At 43.4% G+C, this 25,469-nt stretch overlaps 1 protein-coding gene across 2 annotated transcripts in view; it reads right to left on the reverse strand.

The window, feature by feature from the left end:
* Positions 1–25,469, reverse strand: part of FAM107B (family with sequence similarity 107 member B) — a 363,543-nt gene that overhangs the window by 324,422 nt on the left and 13,652 nt on the right. The window contains exons 2-3 of one of the 2 annotated variants that reach the window (XR_014175716.1): positions 25,156–25,306; positions 23,163–23,840 (exon numbers count right to left, since the gene is read on the reverse strand). Coding sequence is in view for 1 of the 2 variants with exons in the window: in XM_081957249.1 (XP_081813375.1) it covers positions 23,724–23,840; positions 25,156–25,306 (268 nt within the window). In the remaining variant the exon portion in view is untranslated. Of the gene's footprint in view, positions 1–19,535; positions 23,841–25,155; positions 25,307–25,469 lie in introns of those variants that run through there. The other variant, XM_081957249.1, reaches the window with a different exon arrangement.

A 25,469-nucleotide genomic window follows, 5' to 3' on the forward strand; every position in this document is an offset into this window, starting at 1 on the left:
CGAATGGAAAAATAAATAAACAAGGCTTTAGGAAGTCCCCCAAATAATCCTGCCCACTACTTATCTAGAGGCAACTAAAGAGTTTGCAAGTTGTTTGAAAGAAACAAATAAGTTACTGTTTGCACAGAGAAATAAGTGCTTGAGACAATAAAGCTTAATTAGTGAGAGTGAGTGAGTGAGTGAGTGAGTGAGTGAGAGAGAGAGGGAGGGAGGGAGGGAGGGAGGGAGGGAGGGAGGGAGGGAGGGAGAGAGAGAGAGAGAGAGAGAGAGAGATTAAAAGTCTAACTTAGTTTTGTGCCTGGACAGGTTTGTCTATTTTTTAGAGATCAACAGATGTCCAATATAAAACCCTTCTTCATTTCCCCCCAGCTTCTTGCCTATTCCAACCTCAAGAGTTACTTCACTTCTTTTCCTAATTGTGGTTCTCAGCTTCCGCTTCTATTTCTAAAAAGTCCCTCCAAAAATGGTTACTCTCCAGGAGACTGAGGGCTGGGAGGACGCTCTGCAGGGCAGAAAAAAATATGAGAATTCAAACCCAAGACTGAAATGTTTCATCCTGCCTGAGTAGGGGGTTGGACTAGAAGACCTCCAAGGTCCCTGCTAGCTCTGTTATTCTATATTCTACTGTTTAGTGAAGTGGGGCGTGGTGATTTGCCTATCCTTCCATAGGGTCTCCTACTTGAGAAGAGGATTGGACTAAATGATCTCCAAGGTCTCTTCTATCTCTGTCTATTCTAATTCTGTTCTGTTCTAATTCCTATTCTATTCTATTCTATTCTGTATTCTATATTTCTATTCTGTTCTGTTCTTATTCTGTTCTAATTCTGTTCTATTCTATTCCATTCCATTCCATTCCACTATAAAGAGAAAATATCTCTATGGCCAAAAGGTTATTGTTTATTCTACTCAATCAAGAATACAAAGCACGCCTTCATTTGCCTGGGGTTATTCCATAGTTCAAGATAATCTGCACCAGAGGGTGATTCTGAGGTTTGGGCTGCATCTGTTTCATCATTTATTATACAGGCTTTTTTTGCAGCAACAGGAGAGAAATAATATTATTTAAACCTGGAGGATATGGGTCTGCAGAGAGAGGAATGAATAAAACCCCAACTCTATGAATTCCAATAATGTCTCACATCAAAGGAGAAATAATGAGAAAATATACCAATCTTAAATTAATTTTCTGGCCGAATGCAATATTCAGGATTTGGGTGGGTTTTTTAAAAGCATTTTCTTAGTGGTTTCTTTCTGCAGAGTCTGGAGAAAAGGCTAACAGGAAGCCAAACCTTCTCGGATCTTAAGCCCAAGGCCCTGCTTAACTTTTTCTGCTATGAATCTTCTTCCTGGGCTCTTGGCTTTGTTAGAAAATCTAAAAGTTAACAGCTTGGTCAGCATTTTCAGGCTATAAATACCTAACCTGGGTTATATATTTAAAAGCTTTGTTAAATAAGAGAGGAATTCTAATGGTGGTGGACATTTAACTCACAATGTACACCTTTTGTTAAGTTTGGTTAGTTTGTTAGCTTTCTGTCAGCCAGGCTGATTCCTGGTGACTGTATGAAATAGCAATAGCACTTAGACTTATATACCGCTTCACAATCCTTTACAGCCCTCTATAAGCGGTTGGCAAAGTCAGCCTATGGCCCTCAAACAATCTGGGTCCTCATTTTACTGACCTTGGAAGAACGGAAGGCTGAGTCAACCTTGAGTTGGTCAGGATCGAACTGCAGGCAGTGGGCAGAGTCAATCTGCAATATACTGCATTCTAATCATTATATTGGGACAACTCTTATATCGCAAGGTTTGAACTGAAGACAGTGAGAGACCCAGGAAGACAAAGCACCAAAAGGCAAGAAACAAGGAGAGAAGTCACCTAAAACTAAGGAGAATTTCCTGAGAACAGTTAACCAGTGGAACAACCTGCCACCAGACGTCTTGGGTGCTCCATCACTGGAGGCTTTCCAAAAGAGATTGGACAACCATTTGTCTGAAACAGTATAAGGTCTTCTACTTAAGCAGGGGGCAGGACTAGAAGACCTCCAAGGTCCCTTCCCACTTTGTTATTCTATGTTCTACATACAGTCAGGGTGTGTCTATGTGGAACAGGGTTGATCTATTTCTTGATGATCTTTTTCTGCCATCATGTTTCTATCTTTCTATTTAAACAGTGGCAAAAAGACATGTCCAGATTTCCGGGAGGGAAAAAAACCCCAGGTGTTAAATATAAAATTGTCCCAGATGCAACGGAAAGAGGAGGATTGGGGTTACCTGATTTTAAATTGTCTTTTGCTAGTTCCTGTTTAGTTTGGATGAAATCACAGCTTGTTCAGAAATAAGATATTTTTAGATCTGGAAGTTCATGGTCCGAGCTTTGGATGGCGTCATTATGTATGGTATAATAAACACAGATTTTAAAAATTATTATATTTGGGAATCTAAATATGAATTATGTGAATATGGAATAGATACAAACCCTGGCTATGCTCAAAAAGACCTTGGTTTGCCTCAAGGACTGTTTTATAGAAAAGAAACAGTGAGCTAAGAACATCGTGGAGACCTGCGCATGTAAGAAACGGGGGGGGGGAGGTGGGGCTTAAAATGAAATTAAGAGACTAATTGACTGCAGAAGCTTTTAATTTTCAGTGCTTCTCATAGACACAATTAGGAGAAAGATCTAATCTAGATAAAAATATCTGGAGTAGAATGTGATAAAATGAAATTTGAACGTGGCTTGGGAGGAACATGCAATTGCTAAAATATATAATCTTGTGTTGAGATTTGAATAACAGAATAACAATACTGGAAGGGACCTCGGAGGTCTTCTAGTCCAACCACCTGCTTGAGCAGGAGACCCTAACCCATTTCAGACAAACGGCTGTCCAATCGCTACTTAAAAACATTCCCTGTTGGAGCACATTAAAGAATTTATGCCCCAAGAATTTTGGTTGAAACATTCAAATGAATCAACGGGAAGGAATGTGATTAAAGAGAGTAGAAACTCACTTTGTCTTACAATTTAAAAGAAAACGTTTTAAAACCGATGGAGTGTTGGTATGTGATGCCAGAGGAATTGTCTAAGACACTGTTGGCAAACCTTTTTGGCACTGAGTGCTGAAACGAGAGCCTGCACACGTGCACACGCTGGAAACTGGAAACAGCCACCACCTGGAGTGCGTGTGCACCAGCCCCCTGGTCTTTGCCCGCGCATACACACCAGAAACTGGAAGGCCAGGTGGCCAGTGCGCATGTGCATGCCGGAACCCGGAAGATCATCTTCCTAGAGTGTCCATGCGCACTGGGCGGCTGCTCTTTTCCAGCGCTCCTGTGAGTGTGAAGATCAGCTAGCCGGAAGAGCAACGGGCAATGGCCCCTGTGCCTGGAGAGATGGCTCTGCGTGCCACTTCTGACATGCGTGCCACAGGTTCGCCATCACGGTCTAAGACATATAAACGTACTTCTAATGACTGTTGGAAATAAGAACAAACACAGACATTTTATCAGGCACAAGTCCAAGCGATAAGATCCTGGACAGAAGGAGGGAAACGTGAGGTGGAAAGTTTTAAAAATTAGCATTCAGATGGAAACGCAATTTTTCTTATTAGGACTTATGGATGTTCAGCTAAAAAAAGGCTCCCAGTGATTAATTTTATAGATGGTACCTGCAACAAAGTCATTATGCGCACACAGAGGGAAGGCTGTGGGAACCCCAAAAATGGAGGGCTGGGTTTAGGAAGACGGCTGACTTTGCAGAAATGGCTAAAATGACTTGGAGGGAACTAAGCTACTTTTAAAATAATGATAATAAAAAAAACCTGGCAACCCTTTACGGATTTTTTGCTGTAAATGGATTAAAAATGAACTGCTGATTTTGGGATTTATTGATTTAAAAGGACTGTTTATGGGAAAAGGGGAATTACTGTATGCAATTTGGAAAGGCAGAAATGGTCGTTGCTATGTTGGTAATATTGCAAAGATCAAAAGTCACTTTTTAGATATCTCTTTTCTTGCCTTTTGGGGGGTTGTTCTTTTACCTTTACTTGTTCCAATATATTTCTTCTTCTTCCTCCTCCTCTTCCTCTTCTTTCTTCTTTCTTCTTCTTTCTCCTTCTCCTATGCCTCAGTAGTTTTTTTTTTAAGTCTTGATCAAATCTTCTTTTAACAAAAAAAATATTCATAAAGAAAGAAACCCAACCGTAGCTATAAACTATTATTGCTTTGTTGGTTCTTAAGAGGGCTAACCTTGGACTTCACTGACCAGCCCAGCAAAAATTAATGAGCTGGGATTGAAGGAATAAAAAAAAGTCTTGCAAGGTCATTTCTAACCATCTCCAAACCTATAAAATTAAAAGTGTGCATCAAGCTCTCTTCAATAGTCTCAGATCTGCACTTGAATTTTAGTCACCACGCTATAATGAAAGATGTGGAGACCCTAGAAAGAGTGCAAAGAAGATCAACAAAGACGATTAGGGGACTGGAGGCTAAAACATACGAAGAACAATTGCAGGAATTGCGCATGTCTAGTCTTGACGAAGAGAAGGTGACATGATAGTAATATTTGAGCGGCTGCCACAAAAAAGAAGGGATCCGCCTATTCCCCAACGCACCTGAAGGCAGGACAAGAAGCAGTGGGTGGAAACTAGCCAACGAGAGAAGCAATCTGACAGTGAAGACAATCAACCAGAGGAACTGCCTGCCTCCAGAAGGCTCACTGGAGGCTTTTAAGAAGGGACTGGATAGCCATTTGTCTGAAATGATACAGGGTCTCCCATCTCTCTCTCTCTCTCTCTCTCTCTCTCTCTCCCTCTCTCTCGTCTTTTGTGCCACCTCCATCTTTCCTAAGCTATTTAGCTAATTCACTTTATATTGCTTGTGTCACGAACAGAAACTCCCTAGTAAAAACCAAAAATGTTCCAAACAAACCTGAGCTTCATTTTAATATAAAGATTCACGCGGACATATTCACAGCATCAAAAGGCAGCATCTAACCAATAATACGAGATTATTAAGACCGCAGCCTGCCTAACCTGTGTTTGTCTATGACTGATTACCAGTCAGCACTACCGTGTTTTCATTATTAATTGAAATATGCTTTCAAGCTGTTAAATCTCATGGTCCAACGGTTACATTTGACCTACATATGGAGACGGGCGCAGAATAATACAATTTCCGACTGTCCCTGCAGTCCTTTTAATTAGTGGATGTGTCACGCACTTTCACTCCGGTGTAGAATTGTAATTCCTGCATTTTTCCACTCAACAATTGATATATAAGGTCCAATGGGAGAAAGAAAGAAAAAAGAAATAAAAATAAGACGTGGCCAATTATGGAAAACTCAGTTGCATTTAGGAGCCAAGTTCATCTATTCAACTAGTGTTCAAGGAAGTAACTTTGGTATTTGCTTACCGTGAGGGACAGATCTATCCACAATTATTTGTAAACCTACTTTATGCTTTAGTATTATGTATTTACCAAGCCACTGTGACTTACTCAATAAATTACTCTTAAATCAGGGGTCTCCAACCTTGGCAACTTTAAGTTGTATATATGTACTACATATATACAACTTAAAGTTGGCAAGGTTGGAGACCTTGGTCTTAAATTGTGATTTAGTGTGTGTTTTGACCGAGGCTTCCCCAAAGAGCAAGAGGCAGAGTCCTGGTCCTGACAAAACCCCTTTTATTAAGCTAATGTGAATTCCTCTCCTTCACCTTCAGCAAAGGCCTGATAAACCGTCTTTCAAAGGAATATTTATGACCACAGACCTTATCTAGCTTGGAAAGCTGCCGTGTAGATATTTTCCCAATGAGGAACTGTGCAAGGAAAGACTTGGCACAGAGTCTCTGAGAATCACAGACAGATCTCCACACTCCTGAAACGAATCTAATGAATGAATTGTTTCCTGCAAAAGCCCCCTCCCCTTTCCCTCCGCTTTTATTTCCTATGGGAGGGGCCATTCACTGTCCACCTGTGGCCTTACTCCCAAGTAGACCCCTGTTCTTTAGCTGTTCCCTTTGTCTGACAACTCTGTGCATGCGCACACTGGGAACAGGCTCCAGCTGTTTGTCTGCCACAATGATATCCAACTCCGAAGGCAGCTGATAACTGTCAGACGGCCCTGGCCCCCTCTCTGCCTCCGACACAGAGCCCTCCTCAGAGCCTTCCCCAGACTCCAGGACTGGCCCAGGTTCCTCCCCAACCCTCCTCATTCTCCGAATCTGCTGCCAGCTCCACTGGCTGCCGGTGGACCACAACAGCTAAGAAGGTTGTAGTCTCTTGATGGGTGTGTGCTACATTGTGTTGACCAATTCTGCCATCTGTTTACTACCGGATTTAGATTAATATTTTTTACTTCCTTATTCCCAGAGTTGATTGGAGTCAGGCAGCACCTATGTTGAAATAATAAATCAAAAGACGAAATTGAAAGATAAACATGCTACTTCAATCAGGAAGGTGCAAATTTGCTAAACAAATAAGGAAGGGCGGGCAGCTGGGGTTCAGGCAGGTGAGCAGAGACATTTCCATCTGGCCTGACTGGTGTACCTGTCAAGAAACATCTGGATGGACATCGCTCGGTTTCTGTCACTTGGCCAGGGTCCAGCAAAGCTATTAAGCTTATTGGCAGCCAAGAAAGATGAGAAACGTGAAATATTGGAGGAAGAACCAAAGACGGATCTCTTCTCTTCCATCTTTCCTGGCTGACCTCATAATTCAGAAGGGATTTACCTGGATTTTTTTTCCAGGTACAGGTGAAAAATAAAGTGCATTCATTTAGTGACCTTTCAAAGTTACAACAACATTGAACAAAAGTGACTTATGACCAGTTTTGGCCCCTCTGCAGGATTCCCACAGCCATATAATCAAAATCCAGACATTTGGCAACTGGTTCATACTTATGACGGTCGCAGTGTCCTTGGGTTATGTGACCACCTTTTGCGACCTTCTGACAAGCAAAGTCAACGGGGAAGCCTGATTCACTTAACAACCAGGTGACTAACTTAAGAACTGCAGTGATTCACTTAACAACGGTGGCAAGAAAGGTGCTAAAACGGGGCTAAATTTACTTAGCAACTGACTCGTACTTATGACAGTGGCAATGTCCTGGGTTCACATGATCAAAATGTGGACACTTGGCAACTGATTCACACTTATGACGGTTGCTGTGTCACGGGTTCACACAATCCTCTTTTGCAATCTCTGGACAAGCAGAGTCAATGGGGAAGCCGGATCCGCTTAATGACTATGTTACTAAGTTAACTCCTGGAGTGAAGCACTTAACAACGGTGGCAAGAAAGGTCATAAATTGGGGGCAAAATTCACTCAACAGCTGTCTTGCTTAGCATGTATGCGCAAAGACTTCGCTTCGCCGTGGCCGTAGGTCGAGGATTACTTGCAGTTTGAAAATGAATTTTGCTTCGAAAACCCCCGAAATGCGTGACAAGGAAACCGTTAAACGCCTCGGATTTCTTAACCAAGCGAGGAGCCTTGATTAAAATCAGCCCATTCCTCCTTTCAGATAACGGCCGTTCTTGTATGCGCACAAAGAACATTTTCCCCTTGAGTTGCTCCCTCAAAGAAAGAAGCAATTATCTTCCAGAACAACTACAAGAAGAACAAAGAAACCGATGCGTTCCCCCCCCAGCCCCCCACCTGCTTCAACCCTGCTGAAATAAGCCGCAATTAAGCCGGCATTTCTCTGAAGCTGCCCAGCCTCCAATTCCGTATTTGCGTCCCATGGAGGGGGACAACTGTTGCTGCTTTGCCAGCCGTGGCACCTGCTTGGTTGCCATGGCGATTTATATCAAGGAAATCTCAATAAAAATCCATCCAGGGGTCCGATTTCGCCTGGGGGATCAGCAGCCCACAGTGGCCCCAACGTAGATCCAGGAACCCAGATGCTACTTGAAGCAACGGGCTTTCCCAGCTGGCCCTTCGTTTTCCAAGCAAGCCATAAAAAGGCAAAGGTTCCCCTCGCATACATGTGCTGGTCGTTCCTGACTCTAGGGGGCGATGCTCATCTCCGGTTCAAAGCCGAAGAGCCAGCGCTGTCCGAAGACGTCTCCGTGATCATGTGGCCGGCATGACTCAATGCTGAAGGCGCATAGAACGCCGTTCCCTTCCCACCAAAGGTGGTTCCTATTCTTTTACTTGCATTTTTGACGTCCTTTCAGACTGCTAGGCTGGCAGAAGCTGGGACAAGTCGCGGGAGCTCACTCTGTTATGCGGCGCTCGGGATTTGAACCGCCAAACTGCCAACCTTTCTGATCGACAAGCTCAGCGTCTTAGCCACTGAGCCACGGCGCCCCTAAGCAAGCCATAAGGGCATTTAATTTTGAGAAAGTAGAGGAAATAGTTAATTTTTTGAAAGAATAACCAGATACTTAAATAAATATATTACCTAGAGGAACAAGGGTTTGCACTAACTAAAGTCCTTGAGGCTTATAAAACCAACAAACTCAAACCAGAGTAAACACTTAAAACACACACACAAATATTTGCAAGAAGAATGAAAAGCACAAGGGAATTATTTAAAACACAGAGAGTCCTCAATTTACAACTATTTCTTTAGTGACTATTTGAAGTTACAATAGCATAGGGAAAAAATGACCATTTTTCACAATTCCCATGGTCATGCGATCAAAATTCAGTTTACTTGGCAACTGACTCATATTTATGACGGTCGGTATATTCTGAGTCCCTTTTTGTGATGCCAATGGGGAAGCCAACTTAAAAGCTGCAGAGACTCACTTAACAACAGTGAAAAGAAAGGTCGTAACCACATAATTTGTTCCTCCTCATCCTTGCAACCATCACAGGTGGTTCTCGACTTAGGACCACAACCGAGGCCAAACTTTATGTTGCTGAGCGAGACAGTTTTGCCCAGTTTATGACTTTTCCTGCTACTACTGTTGTTAATCCCTGCAGTTCTTAAGCTAGTAGCTCAGTTGTTAAGTGAATCTGGCTTCCCCGTCACCAAAGGGGATCTCGGGACCCCGGGACACTGCAACTGTCGTAAATATGAATCAGCTGCCCAGCGTCTGAATTTTTATCATGAGGATGCTGGTCATAAGTGTGAGAAACAGTCATGAGTCCATTTTTTTCAGTGCTGTTGGAACGTTGGAACGGTCACTAAACAAACTGTTGTAAATCAAGGACTGATTTTCCAATTCTCTCTCCCTGACCTCACACATTCAGCAAGGACAATCCAGGTCATCTCCCAAATAAAGGGGTTAAAGCAGTGCTTCTCAAATAGTGGGGCGGGCCCCCCAGGGGGGGGCGCGAGGCTCCGTAAAGGGGGGCTCAGCTCAAATTATTTTATATATTTTTGTTTTGCAGGTTAAAGTTTTTTTTAATATTGTGTTCCTTTCAATCCTGTGCTCCTTTAAATCTTTTCTGCTACAGTTAATAAAGCTATTCTTTGTTGTAAATTGATCCACATTTCTTTCTTTTTTTATTCTCTTATACGTTAATAAGGATACAGTGTTATGCAGAGGTGTACTTATAACAATTTTATAGACAAATGATACTATTTACAGTTGCGCGGGGGGGCGCGAAATGTTTTCTTCTTCCTAGGGGGGGCATGACAGAAAATAATTGAGAAGCACTGGGTTAGGGTTAGCTCCCCATGACTTTGCAGAGCAAAACCGACACTGCCATTGGATTCAGAGCCCATCGGTATGGTTAGGAGGGGGGATGGCTTTTGAGCCTGCCTTATTTCCTGGCAAAATACATGGGAAAATCCCATTGGGGAAAATTCCACTTAGGGTAAGGGTTAGCTCCCCATGAATTCACAGAGTAAAACCGACACTGCCATTGGATTCAGAGCCCATTGGTATGGTTAGGAGGGGGGACGCCTTTTGAGCCTGCCTTATGTACATTTCCTGGCAAAATACATGGGAAAATCCCATTGGGGAAAATTCCACTTAGGGTTAGGGTTAGCTCCCCATAACTTCGCAGAGCAAAACCGACACTGCCATTGGATTCAGAGCCCATCGGTATGGTTAGGAGGGGGGACACCTTTTGAGCCGGCCTTATGTACATTTCCTGGCAAAATACATGGGAAAATCCCATTGGGGAAAATTCCACTAAGGGTTAGGGTTAGCTCCCCATGAATTCGTAGAGCAAAACCGACACTGCCATTGGATTCAGAGCCCATCGGTATGGTTAGGAGGGGGGATGCCTTTTGAGGCGTCCTTATCTACATTTCCTGGGAAAATACATGGGAAAATCCCATTGGGGAAAATTCCACTAAGGGTTAGGGTTAGCTCCCCATGAATTCGTAGAGCAAAACAGACACTGCCATTGGATTCAGAGCCCATTGGTATGGTTAGGAGGGGGGACGCCTTTTGAGGCGGCCTTATGTACATTTCCTGGCAAAATACATGGGAAAATCCCATTGGGGAAAATTCCACTTAGGGTTAGGGATAGCTCCCCATAACTTCGCAGAGCAAAACCGACACTGCCATTGGATTCAGAGCCCATCGGTATGGTTAGGAGGGGGGACACCTTTTGAGCCTGCCTTATGTACATTTCCTGGCAAAATACATGGGAAAATCCCATTGGGGAAAATTCCACTAAGGGTTAGGGTTAGCTCCCCATGAATTCGTAGAGCAAAACCGACACTGCCATTGGATTCAGAGCCCATCGGTATGGTTAGGAGGGGGGATGCCTTTTGAGGCGTCCTTATCTACATTTCCTGGGAAAATACATGGGAAAATCGCATTGGGGAAAATTCCACTTAGGGTTGGGGTTAGCTCCCCACGAATTCACAGAGCAAAACCGACACTGCCATTGGATTCAGAGCCCATCGGTATGGTTAGGAGGGGGGAATGCCTTTTGAGCCTGCCTTATGTACATTTCCTGGCAAAATACATGGGAAAATCCCATTGGGGAAAATTCCACTAAGGGTTAGGGTTAGCTCCCCATGAATTCGTAGAGCAAAACCGACACTGCCATTGGATTCAGAGCCCATCGGTATGGTTAGGAGGGGGGACGCCTTTTGAGCCTGCCTTATGTACATTTCCTGGCAAAATACATGGGAAAATCCCATTGGGGGAAATTCCACTTAGGGTTAGGGATAGCTCCCCATAACTTCGCAGAGCAAAACCGACACTGCCATTGGATTCAGAGCCCATCGGTATGGTTAGGAGGGGGGATGCCTTTTGAGGCGTCCTTATCTACATTTCCTGGCAAAATACATGGGAAAATCGCATTGGGGAAAATTCCACTTAGGGTTAGGGTTAGCTCCCCATGAATTCGTAGAGCAAAACCGACACTGCCATTGGATTCAGAGCCCATTGGTATGGTTAGGAGGGGGGACGCCTTTTGAGCCGGCCTTATGTACATTTCCTGGCAAAATACATGGGAAAATCCCATTGGGGAAAATTCCACTTAGGGTTAGGGTTAGCTCCGCATGAATTCGTAGAGCAAAACCGACACTGCCATTGGATTCAGAGCCCATCGGTATGGTTAGGAAGGGGGATGGCTTTTGAGCCTGCCTTATGTACATTTCCTGGCAAAATACATTGGAAAATCCCATTGGGGAAAATTCCACTTAGGGTTGGGGTTAGCTCCCCACAAATTCACAGAGCAAAACCGACACTGCCATTGGATTCAGAGCCCATTGGTATGGTTAGGAGGGGGGACGCCTTTTGAGCCTGCCTTATGTACATTTCCTGGCAAAATACATGGGAAAATCCCATTGGGGAAAATTCCACTAAGGGTTAGGGTTAGCTCCCCATGAATTCGTAGAGTAAAACCGACACTGCCATTGGATTCAGAGCCCATCGGTATGGTTAGGAGGGGGGATGCCTTTTGAGGCGTCCTTATCTACATTTCCTGGGAAAATACATGGGAAAATCCCATTGGGGAAAATTCCACTTAGGGTTAGGGTTAGCTCCCCATGAATTCGTAGAGCAAAACCGACACTGCCATTGGATTCAGAGCCCATCGGTATGGTTAGGAGGGGGGACGCCTTTTGAGCCTGCCTTATGTACATTTCCTGGCAAAATACATGGGAAAATCCCATTGGGGAAAATTCCACTAAGGGTTAGGGTTAGCTCCCCATGAATTCGAAGAGCAAAACAGACACTGCCATTGGATTCAGAGCCCATCGGTATGGTTAGGAGGGGGAACGCCTTTTGAGCCGGCCTTATGTAAATTTCCTGGCAAAATACATGGGAAAATCCCATTGGGGAAAATTCCACTTAGGGTTAGGGTTAGCTCCGCATGAATTCGTAGAGCAAAACCGACACTGCCATTGGATTCAGAGCCCATCGGTATGGTTAGGAAGGGGGATGGCTTTTGAGCCTGCCTTATGTACATTTCCTGGCAAAATACATTGGAAAATCCCATTGGGGAAAATTCCACTTAGGGTTGGGGTTAGCTCCCCACAAATTCACAGAGCAAAACCGACACTGCCATTGGATTCAGAGCCCATTGGTATGGTTAGGAGGGGGGACGCCTTTTGAGCCTGCCTTATGTACATTTCCTGGCAAAATACATGGGAAAATCCCATTGGGGAAAATTCCACTAAGGGTTAGGGTTAGCTCCCCATGACTTCGCAGAGTAAAACCGACACTGCCATTGGATTCAGAGCCCATCGGTATGGTTAGGAGGGGGGATGCCTTTTGAGGCGTCCTTATCTACATTTCCTGGGAAAATACATGGGAAAATCCCATTGGGGAAAATTCCACTTAGGGTTAGGGTTAGCTCCCCATGAATTCGTAGAGCAAAACCGACACTGCCATTGGATTCAGAGCCCATCGGTATGGTTAGGAGGGGGGACGCCTTTTGAGCCTGCCTTATGTACATTTCCTGGCAAAATACATGGGAAAATCCCATTGGGGAAAATTCCACTAAGGGTTAGGGTTAGCTCCCCATGAATTCGAAGAGCAAAACAGACACTGCCATTGGATTCAGAGCCCATCGGTATGGTTAGGAGGGGGAACGCCTTTTGAGCCGGCCTTATGTAAATTTCCTGGCAAAATACATGGGAAAATCCCATTGGGGAAAATTCCACTTAGGGTTAGCTCCGCATGAATTCGTAGAGCAAAACCGACACTGCCATTGGATTCAGAGCCCATCGGTATGGTTAGGAAGGGGGATGGCTTTTGAGCCTGCCTTATGTACATTTCCTGGCAAAATACATGGGAAAATACCATTGGGGAAAATTCCACTTAGGGTTGGGGTTAGCTCCCTACAAATTCACAGAGAAAAACCGACACTGCCATTGGATTCAGAGCCCATCGGTATGCTTAGGAGGGGGGATGGCTTTTGAGCCTGCCTTATGTACATTTCCTGGCAAAATACATTGGAAAATCCCATTGGGGAAAATTCCACTTAGGGTTGGGCTTAGCTCCCCATGAATTTGTAGAGCAAAACAGACACTGCCATTGGATTCAGAGCCCATCGGTATGGTTAGGAGGGGGGACGCCTTTTGAGCTTGCCTTATGTGCATTTCCTGGCAAAATACATGGGAAAATCCCATTGGGGAAAATTCCACTTATGGTTAGGGTTAGCTCCCCATGAATTCGTAGAGCAAAACCGACACTGCCATTGGATTCAGAGCCCATCGGTATGGTTAGGAGGGGGGACGCCTTTTGAGCTTGCCTTATTTACATTTCCTGGCAAAATACATGGGAAAATCCCATTGGGGAAAATTCCACTTAGGATTAGGGCAGTGCTTCTCAAATAGTGGGGCGGGCCCCCCAGGGGGGGCGCGAGGCTCCATAAAGGGGGGCTCAGCTCAAATTATTTTATATATTTTTGTTTTGCAGGTTAAAGTTTTTTTTAATATTGTGTTCCTTTAAATCCTGTGCTCCTTTAAATCTTTTCTCCTACAGTTAATAAAGCTATTCTTTGTTGTAAATTGATCCACATTTCTTTCTTTTTTATTCTCTTATACGTTAATAAGGATACAGTGTTATGCAGAGGTGTACTTATAACAATTTTATAGACAAATGATACTATTTACAGTTGCGCGGGGGGGCGCGAAATGTTTTCTTCTTCCTAGGGGGGGCATGACAGAAAATAATTGAGAAGCACTGGGTTAAAGGAAGGTCTTTTGGCCAGGGGACAAGCTGCGGAGTTGAGACTCACTCAAACTTAATGCGTCTTGGCAGAGATGAGGAGACGATACCGGAGGAATCGGTGTCTTCAAATTCTTCTTATCTCCGTAATTAGGTTTCCTTTCAATTAAGGCTCTTCATCTCATCTCCCACGTATCTTTTCAGATTATCTCAGCGGTTGGAGCAGGAGAAGGGGCCTTGTAGGTAATTTAAGCAGAATTATGTTTCTGATTATGGAGATTCAGAACTGTCCCTCATCATCCGTCACCTGAGAAGGAATCGTTTATCTCGAGCTGCCGATGGGTTTATCGGAAGAAAGGGACTGGAAGACGTCCCTGCACTCTGGATTCTGCTATCTTCCTTTTTTTATTAATTACATTTCTTAGTGCTTAATAAACATAATGTCGTCTGGGTATTTAATTTGCTTAATAATACTGATTATATGAAGGGACGGGGTGGCTCTGTGGCTAAGATGCTGAGCTTGTCGATCAGAAAGGTTGGCAGTTCGGCGGTTCAAATCCCGAGTGCCGCATAACGGAGTGAGCTCCCGTGACTTGTCCCAGCTTCTGCCAACCTGGCAGGTCGAAAGCATGTAAAAATGCAAGTAGAAAAATAGGAACCATCTTTGGTGGGATGACCACATGGCCATGGAGACTTCTTCAGAAAACACTGGCTCTTCGGCTTTGAAACGGAGATGAGCACCACCCCCTAGAGTTGGGAACGACTAGCATATATGTGCATGTGTATAACAGCCTCATTTCTCCAAAAGCTTCCCACAGGAATCTCGTCCTTGGAAAGCTCAGCAGACAAACAACAGCGAAGAGCAAAAACTGCCAGCAAGAGAATTTACCGCAGGGAAAGAAATAGGATCCAGACCAATATTCTGGAGGTGGTTTAAGGGATCTTATTCCGTTCCTCTGGCAGGAACCAGGCGAAGGCGTCAGGCACCATAACTGCACGAAGGTTATTCCTCGCCAGAAGCCAGGCATCGCCTTTCTCCTCGTTGGCTAGCTTTTGAATTTGTAGCTACTCTCACTTGGAGCTGGGAACACCGAATTGGGACCACTGCAATGAAATGAAAACAGTCGAGAGAAATGGGCTGAAGGCTACCAGCGTTCCCTTACAACAGCTCTTTGTGGTTTTCGTAAAAGACCCGATTCACCCTTGGGCCAAAACGATGTTATACACAGCACCGAAATTAAATCAGAGGCAATCAGACACCAAAATTAAAGATGCGAGATAAAGGAAATATAGTCCAATCGACTTCACACGAACAGACCTCACTATATCTCCCTATATTCCTGATTCTTGCAAACTACAATTGCGCTAAATATCAGAACAACAGAGTTGGAAGGGACCTTGGAGGTCTTCTAGTCCAACCCCCCTTCAGGCAGGAGGCCCTGGACCATTCCAGACAAGCAGCTGGCCAGTCTCTTCTTAAAAGCCTCCAGTGATGGAGCAACCAGAGTTTCTGGAGGCAAGTCATTCTACTGATTATTCTCAAAGCTAGAAAATTTCTCCTCAGCTCTAAGTTGCTTCTCTCCTTGATACGTTTCCACCCATTGCTTCTTGTCCTGCCTTCACGTGCCTTGGAGAATAGCTGGACTCCCTCTTCTTTGGGGCAACCCCTGAGATATTGGAAGACTGGTATCATGTCTCCCCTAGTCCTTCTTTTCATTAAACTCGACATTCCCAGTTCCTGCAACCGTTCTTCCTATGTTTTAGTCTCCAGTCCCCTCATCCTCTTTGTTGCTCTTCTCTGCACTCCTTCTAGAGTCTCCACATCTTTTTTACATCGTGGCAACCAAAACTGAATGCCGTATTCCAAGTGTGGCCTTACCAAGGCATGTAAATGTTATATGTTTTTGACTCCATTGTACGCCGCCCCGAGTCCTTTTCGGAAAGGGAGCGGCTAATAAATTTAAATTATTATTATTATTATTATTATAAAGTGGTATTAACCCTTCACGTGATCTTGATTCTATCCCTCTGTTGATGCAGCCTAGAACTGTGTTGGCTCCCCCCCCCCAATTCATATATTTGTTTTTGTTTTTTTTCTAACTTCTCACATTTGTTTTTGAAGGAAGAAACATTTTCAATCAAGACAACCTGAGAATATACTTCACATACTCCCCGGTAGGTGTAGAACCATTTATTAAGCATTCCATTAATTTGGCTGCCTGCTTTAATCTCATCATGTTCTGCTCTTATCACCTTCAGCAATGAACCTTCAACTCCACACTTATGCGAATCATCCATAATTCAAATCCATTCACTTTGTGAAACGTTTTATTACAAAGATTTGTATGCCATCTATGCCTCGGGTGTTAGAAATAAAATTTAGTTTGCACAGCCACGTTAGGCATGGTTAATAAACTAATCCCACAATAGTTTTTCATTCCTTCTTCCTACCTTTCTCTTAGTACGGGAGAACCATAAAGGCCATCATACAATTTTCAGGCGTAGCCTTCACGCTTAAGTCAATGATCCCTCTTCTCCAGAAGTGGTACTGAACTAGACTGGGCTTTTATAATCATATTTTTCAGTGTTTCCCAAGCTTCTTGAATTGATTTTCCCCGTAAGAGTTTCATACATGGGATCCTTCCCAAGTTCTCTCTTGTGTTTGTTAAATTCAGCTTTTTTAAAGACTAAAACGCTGATTTGATTTTGTCCTGTTGCTTGTCCCTGTGTTATATTGAATCCTTATATGACTTGGTCACTTTCCCATAAGGTCCTGCAACTTCAAATCCCTCTATCACTTCTTCTCAGTTGGCAAAAATAAGGTCCAGTATAGCTGACCTTCTAGTTGCTACCTCTACCTTTTGAGTGATTAAATTGTCAACTAGGTTGGTCAGGAATCTGTTTGATCTCCCAGTTCATCCAGAGTTTGTCTGCCAGTGGATGCCAGGGTAATTAAAAGTCCCCCATTACTACTGTGGTGTGTTTTCTGCATTATGTTGGTTAACTGCTTAGCTAAACGTTCATTTATTTCTTCTGCTTGGTTGGCTGGCTTATACAGGGTAGTCCTTGAGTTACGACCACAATTGAGCCCAAAGGAAGGTGAGCAAAGTCACCCAGCTGGCTTTTATGTCCAAGGTGGAACTAGAATTCACAGACTCCTGGTGATTGGCCCTAACTCACCCGGCCAGCTTTCATGCCTAAGGCAGGACTAGAACTCACCATCTCCTGGTGATTGGCCCAAAATCACCTAGCTGGCTTCCGTGGTTACAGTGGGATTTGAACTCATCTGCTCTAAGATCAGGCAGCATCTCAACAAATCCCATTATTACTGCTGCACGTGTTTTTTTAAAAAATACAATTTGTCATGCTGCATATCGTTCTTCAAGAACATCAAAGTCTTGAGAAAATTGCATCATTTCACAAAATTCTACTGTTTTCAATTGTTCATACTAAAAATACTAGATTGGTGGGTGCCATCTGAAGAGGTCACCACATTTTGGGAAGAAGAATTAATTTTATTTTGCATCTGTAAAACAAGCTAACGTACTGGCATGAGTTGACCTATATTTCGGAAAACACTGAACCTAACTGCTCTAATTTTTAAAATGTGGCGCAAAAGTTGTCCATATTAAAAGGAGGCTTGCCAGAAGCAAAATATTGTCCCCTTTGAAAATATCATTTTGTCTTGTCATTGGAAAACAGAAACAGAAAACAGCAAATCCTGAATTTCAATTTATGATTGTCTTGCACATTTTACACACAACACACACAAACACTTTTTTAAAAAAAGCTTGATGCAACCTTTTTTAGATTGGTCTCTCCATCCAAAACCCTCTCGTTCAATTCTAAATCAGCATTTGAAAGAATGTTTAGGTCAGCATTAAATGCAACATCCTGAGCAAGGTAGGAAGCACGGCCTTTTAAACACAACATTGGCTGGCAAAACCAGATGCTTGGAGATGTTCTAATCATCCATCCTATTGTCGCCAGGTAAACAGCAGGAGGTACAACTTGTAGCCTCAAAAGATTTTCACGAAGCCCTTTGAAATCTTGCTAAGATTCAGCTGCTTTGGGTTTTATTTGACGAGAAACATTTCATGCTTTGTGGCTGCAGATGAGATAACCGTGGATAGGGCAATGAATTTTTAATAATTATGCGTGTTTCTAGTCCTGGTAGTTGCAGCAGGGGTGGGTTGCTGCCGGAATTACTGCGGGTTCGGTGCACGCAAAATTTTTGTTTTTCAGTTCTTCTTTTTCAATTCTGCACATGCGCATAAACATTTTAATTGCACTGCGCATGCACGCACAACACACATCAAACACGCATCAGTGCAACGCACACATGAGCTAACCGGCAGTAATGCCTGCCGGGAACTACCCCTGTGTAAAGGCCACACCCAGAGCAGCTCCACGAATGGGAAAACCATCGTGAAATGTCACACGACAGCATCAATTTTGATTTTGACTGATGAAATTACTTGTCTCAGATTAGCAAACTTTGGTTAAGTTGCCACAATTTAATCATTTTAGAAGTAATTAACATTGGGCACTATCTAACAAAAGGAAATTCAACGGTGAAGAGAGTACGGTTCTACATTTAGGCAAGAAAAACGAAATGCACAGGTACAGTATAGGTGGTACCTTGCTCAATAGTAGTAACTGTGAGAGGGACCTTGGAGTCCTAGTGGACAACCATTTAAATAGGAGCCAGCCGTGTGCAGCAGCTGCCAAAAAACCCAACACAGTTCTAGGCTGCATAAACAGAGGGATAGAATCAAGATCAGGTGAAGGGTTAATACCACTTTATAATGCCTTGGTAAGGCCACACTTGGAATACGGCATTCAGTTCTGGTCGCCACGATGTAGAAAAGATGTGGAGACTCTAGAAAGAGTGCAGAGAAGAGCAAGAAAGATGATTAGGGGACTGGAGACTAAAACATATGAAGAACGGTTGCAGGAACTGGGTATGTCTAGTTTAATAGAAAGAAGGACTAGGGGAGACATGATAGCAGTGCTCCAATATCTCAGGGGTTGCCACAAAGAAGAGGGAACCAAGCTATTCTCCAAAACACCTGAGGGTAGAACAAGAAGCAATGGGTGGAAACTAATCCAGGAGAGAAGCAAGTTAGAACCAAGAAGAAATTTCCTGACAGTTAGAACAATTAATCAGTGGAACAACTTGTCTCCAGAAGTTGTGAATACTCCAACACCAGAAGCTTTGATGAAGAGATAGGACAACCATTTTTCTGAAGTAGCATAGGGTTTCCTGAGTAGGAAAGGGGGTTGGACTAGAAGACCTCCAAGGTCCCTTCCAACTCTGCTATTCTATTCTATTCTAAATAAGTTTTGTTCTTTTTTTAAAAAAAATTTTGCTTAACGGTGACAACTTTGCCTGTGCACAAGATACTGAAATCATTTCCTGTTGGAAGAGCAAAATAAATAAATAAAGTTTTAAAGTGACAAAAGATTAGACACCACAGAGACGGAGGCTACGCAATCAGACCATTGCATATTCCAAGCATGTAATACATTTTTATTAAGTAGTAACTTTGGTTCTAAGAATTCCACCCTCATTTTCGTAACACTTTGTTAAAAACAAGTAGGCAAGAGCAAAAATACAAAAAATATTAAATTATGAAAACAAATCCCCTTAAGGCTCCCTTTTCAATATTTATATATGTACACCGGGAAACAAGTAAAGACATGAAAGAATAAGCCTAACCTACAGAATTGGGAGGCAGCGCTAGTTTGCCCCCTTCACCAGCTAAAAACTCTTTTAAAAGCATTTAAAAAGACAACATTTCTAAAAAGGAGACAATATCACTTTTAAATTAAAATAGCTCAGCGGAAGATATTCCAGGTACGCTTCTGGGGGGGGGAAACGGGAAAGTTATTATCACAATCTTGACTGCTAATAAAGAGAGCTGAACAATGCCAAAATATTTGTCAAGAGCTGACTTAATGTTACAATGATGGTTTGAGTGTCGTCACCCTGACTCAAAGCAAAATTCTGGATTCCTATGCAAAACCGAAATATAAATTCTCCCAGCGTTCTTTTGATGACCCAAAGGATAGTATATTCTGCTAGAGGAACACAATTTCCTACTCATTCTTCTCCCTACGACTGCTGTGCAGGGTATTCTGCAAAATTTGTTTTTTCCTTGCTTTAGGGAACATCTTTTTTTTTAAATCCAGTTGACTTTATTCGTCCTTCAAGCAGGAATGGATTTTACGTTCCTTGGGCAGACGGTGCGGCTTCAATGAAGTTGAAGACGACTACGATATGCAACGGACCACGGGTCCAATGTTCATTGGGGATTATGGTGCCGAGTGTTGTGAATTCTTGGGTGCCCGCTGAGCCAGGTGGTGGTTATGGAAGTGGGATCTCTAGAACTTTAAGGGATGAAGTCAATGGCACAGCTTGAGAAAGACAGAGGAGTGGGTGGATCCATTAAGGCAAGTCCTTTCCCCAGAAGAAAATCCACAGTGTTAGGAGCAGTCCCACCACCTCAAACTCTTGCTGCAGTGACCAAGTTAATGTAGAGAAGGGGGAAGGTTAGTGGTTAGTGGCGTACAATCTCATCACCTCTGGTCCCAAACCAAGAATTTAAAGCTGGAATTGTCACCTGTCGACGTGGCAAGAGTGTTACTTTAAAAAAAAAAAACCAAGCTCTGCTATTTCCCCTTCAAGTGGCAAAGCCATCCACCAACACACATACACACATATGTATTCTGCCAAGCCCTTTAAATGTGTCCTTCTAAAAAGACACAACTCTATAAATCCAAGTCAGTGATAAAAGTAACTGCGTCAAGATTTAAATGAGAAGTGAATGATGTCTCCCAGAAAACTTTTCTCTCTCTCACTGGCTGGGATGAATAATGTGATTTTATTTGCAAAATCCAGGATCCTGACAGCCTGGGAAACTTCACACCCCCAAGATTGCATGCTGCCGGTTGCAAGAAACGGGACTGAAAAGAGTTTTGCTCATCTCCAACGTCTTCAACAAGGACTAAAGACGTCACTTACTCGTATCAACCGATGTAAACTCTGGCAAGGATTTTGCGCGGCTGTAACAGGAAAAGGAAATGGACCCAGTCCTATTGAAGGAGTTATTGAATGTGATTTTTGTACTGCTAGTTTCCTACTGTGGCCACCAATGAAAGCTTGCTCCGAGGGTTTCCAGCCATCCGTATACTCCAACAAAGAAGTGCAACAACACACACACACACACGTCACAAGTACTCACAGAAATGAACTAAAATCAAGGTTAGGCTACCCTGGTCCCCCTTGTTAGGAGTCCTCCCCATCCACATTAGCTTTGTTTCGCAATGCAGGGGTTCAAGGTTTAGTGGTTCTCTTAAACAAAGGTTTTAAAATAAAATAAAATAAAATAAAAACGTCGCCTTGGTCTCAAGTGCCACAGATGACCTAACAGGCTAAGCGTTCCTGAATGATTCTTTCCTGATGGACTGTACTAAAATCCCATCAATGGGATAGCAGAGTAAGTAGCTGGATTTCTGGAGGATATTTAAAAAAAAAAAAACCAAATCTGTAGGAAACTATGGCTGAATCCACCCAGAACACGGGACAAAGTCTTGTAGCCAATTCAAGATTGTCTGGGGAGGAATTTAAAAAAAAAAATCAAAATGGCGGCTGAAACGACATGATCAAAGCTCCTTCGGTCCCATGTAAAAAGGGGGGAGGGGCTTTGGTCACATGGTCCTGGCTGCCATCTTGAATTTCTTTGACTCCTCTATTGGAGATGCCACTGGACAAATGGAAGTTTAGGACTGTGGGAGGAAAGTCCCACCTTAAGATTTTTTTCCTGGAAATCCATCGTTTTCATCCCGGCCCCTGACTGGAATTCTCATTAGTTGAAAACAGGAATGAGATAAGAATCGGATGGTGGACAATTTAAAAAAATATTTATACCGAGATGAATTAATCTCCAATCTGATTTCCATTTGTCGAGAAGTCAGTTCCGCTGGCATTAATGGTCTTACCTCCAGGTAGACGTGTAACTGGATTTCATGGAGAAGAAAGAAAACAAGGAGAATTTCATGCTGCTGTTTTTTAAACTCCCACTCCCTGGCTTAGCCCTGACAGCATTATTCCAAACTTTCCTGGTTTTGTTAATCTTAAAAGAAAGTAATAAATCTACACAGGTGATGAAAAAACGATGCACCAGAATGTACTTTTAGGCTTGGTGGCAGGGGTGAAGTGCTACCGTTCACACCGGGACGATTGTCGTTGGTTCTCTGAACCGGTAGTAAAGAAAAAAAAGCTTCCGAGGATTGCGTGGCTCAGCTCACTTTTTAAAGCATTTTAAAAATGCTTTAAAAAGTGGGGGAAAAAAGATTCCATGACAACCAGGGGTCCCGTGCGATCGTGGGAACCTTTTTTTTTTTTACTTTTTAAAGAATATTTTTACTACCTATTCGCCCGAACGGGTAGTAAAAAAAAATGCTTTAAAAAGTGGAAAAAATGGTTCCACGATTGCATGGCTCAGCTGAACCTTTTGCTCACTTCTTAAAGCATTTTTTTACTACCGGTTCGGGTGAATAGATAGCAAAAAATGCTTTAAAAATTAAAATAGAATTGGCCACGCCCACCCAGTCACATGAACCTCCCATCAAGCCACGCCCACCAAGCCACGCCCAGAGAACCATTGGCAATTTTTTTTACATTTCACCACTGGTTTGTGGCTTCTTCTGTGACCCAGAAGTTTTCAGGCTGTCCCAGATAATGTTTGCAAACTCGGGGTCAGAAGCCCCCAAAAATTAAGAATCAGAAAACCAGATATATGGTTTTGGAAATCCTGATCAAAGTAAACCTCAGCTGTGATGTAGGCCTAGCAGCCACGTGCCAGAGGAATCAATGATAAAAGTAGAATGTTGCTTAGAAAGGTTCGGCTGGAGAGAAAAAAATAGGGGGGGGGGAGAGTTTTTGTCCCAAGTGTTGCATTGCAAAAACCATCCATTTCCTTACAACTGCAGAAGTGGTCAAGAATATATATTTAGCCATCTAACGACTGGGAATATTGCATTTGTCTCTCTCTCTCTTTCTTTCTTTCTTTCTTTCTTTCTTTCTTTCTTTCTTTCTTTTTCTTTCTTTCTTTCTTTCTTTCTCACAGCTGTGGTGGTTCATCCTGCCTACTAGAGATAAATGGGAACAATTCAGCTTCAAGTCTAAAGGACTTTTTTTTCTATTTACACAAAAGATCTGGGTGTCCAGCTCCATTCCGGAAGCCAAGTTTCCACACAGAATGTAACTCAAAAAAAAAAAGTGGTCTCAAAAATGCACTTTGTTTTTTTTCCTGCATAGCAGAATTCCACAAAGTAGGAACGAGGAGAGGGGTGGGGGGAAACAAAATGCAGACATATTAGCCTGAGATGCTCACTTAAGCACGATCAGGAGTAAATAAGCAACCCAGCTCCTCAAAAATAGCTTCTCCATCTCATCTTGGATAGGGAAAAGCAGGTTGCTTGTTTATCCTCTGATCTCCATATTATTACTGGCAAGTTTTGACTTCTAAGCAGTCGCCCTTTCAAAACAGGATCCAGGAATTGACCTTGTATTGACCACGTTTTGCATCCGCTCCGGGGGCAAAGGGGCGCCAGCTGTCTTGCAGACGTCCCCTCCCCACCGCCCACTGGAGCTGCAGCTTCAAGTCTTAAAAGAAGCTTCCTCCTCTAGGAATTTGGAGCTTCTGAGGACTCCTGGCCCGTTCTTCTCAAGTTGCCCTTGACCTTGACGAATTCGGGTGCGTTTTCTTGCTCCTCCTGGATCTTCTGCTTCTCCAGTTCAAGCTAGAAAGAAAAGACAGATAGATAGCTACCATATTTTTCGGACTACAAGACGCCCCTTAGTTTTGGGGGAGGAAAATAAGAAAAAAAATCTGTCTCTGCCTACCAACATCCATGGTATTCATCTGGCTAGCATCCTGTCAGTGTGTGAGAGAGTTGAGGGCTGATTGGAAACAGTATTTGCTGTGTGAGCAACAAGGAAGGAGGCAGCGAGGAGCCTGGGCGTGGCTTGTTCTGTGCTAAAGCTGCATGTTGTGCTTGTATCTGAAACTAAAACTGAAACTTCTCTGCTGAACTACCACATTGGAAAACCTGCTTTTGGTATTGTATATTTACTTCAGGGGTGGGTTGCTGCTGGCATTACTGCTGATTTGGTGCATGCGCAATTTTACTGGGGGTTGTGCGCCAGTTATGCCCTATCCTGGACTGACAATTCCTACTCACAGTCACTCATGCCCTAGTCGCTTCCCGTCTTGGGCTGCCCTTGGAGAGCATCAAGAAGCTCCAGTTGGTGCAAAATGCAGCAGCCCACATGGTTTTATGCAGACGCCAGGGTGCCCATGTATCACACCTCTCCTGCATCGGCTGCAGATTTGCTTCCAGGTTCAATTCAAGGTGCTAGTTGTCACCTTGAAAGCCCTTTGTGGCACAAGGGACCAGGTGATCTGAGGGATCGTCTCTTGCCCATCACATCTACCCGAACCATCAGAGCAGGGAGGCAGGGAGTGTTCCAGGTCCCATCCACGAGGGAGACACACCTGGGGGGACCCAGAAGAAGGGCCTTCTCTGTGGTGCCCCCCCCCTGGAACATCATCCTCCCCCGGAGATTAGAATGGCCCCCACTCTAATGCTCTTCCGGAAGGCGCTGAAGACCTGGTTCTGCCAATGGGCCAGGGGAACCCAGAGCGGGAGGGAGCCCATTCAGTGGCTTGTGTGATCGGCTGTCGCTGGGGCGGGGGATGATTATATTATATTATATTAATTAATTTGATTCTTTTTTATTCGTTTTACTGTTTTAAGTGAGGTTATACATTCTGTAAGCCGCTTTGAATCGCCATGTGCAAATAGGTGGCAATATAAATTCCCTAAATAAATAAGTAAATTCCCTAAATAAATAAACTCCCTAAATAAATAAGTAAATTCCCTAAATAAATAAATTCCGTACATAAATAAATAAATAATTCACTGCCCAGCTGTGGCAAGGAAGGTCATAACATGGGGCAAAGCTCCCTCAGCAACTGTCTCAGTTACCCACGGGCTCAACCGTGGCCGTAAGTCGAGGACTGTGGACCGATATGCATCCTCTCTTCCCTCTTACTTGTTCCAATTTCTGTTGTCGCTTGAGAAGTTCTATTTCCAAGTCCGACTTCTTCTTCTGGGCTTCCTCTTCCTTCTGCTTGAACACCTGGTCCCTTTTTCGTCTCTCCATCACTTTCTGGAGCTCTGGCTTGTTCTGAGGCGCAAGTCCCCTTTGCAAGAGAGGAGAAAGGCAGGAGGGTGAGCTAACGCTTATATGTCACAGGTTGTTGCCAGAAAAAAGAATTCATCCACAGAAAAGTCAAGCTGTATAAATGCAATTGCTTCTAAGGTAAAGGTAAAGGTTCCCCTCGCACATATGCGCTAGTCGTTCCC

This window comes from Natrix helvetica (assembly GCF_964273705.1).
Source record: "Natrix helvetica genome assembly, chromosome: 6".
Taxonomy (NCBI): Eukaryota; Metazoa; Chordata; class Lepidosauria; order Squamata; family Natricidae; genus Natrix; species Natrix helvetica.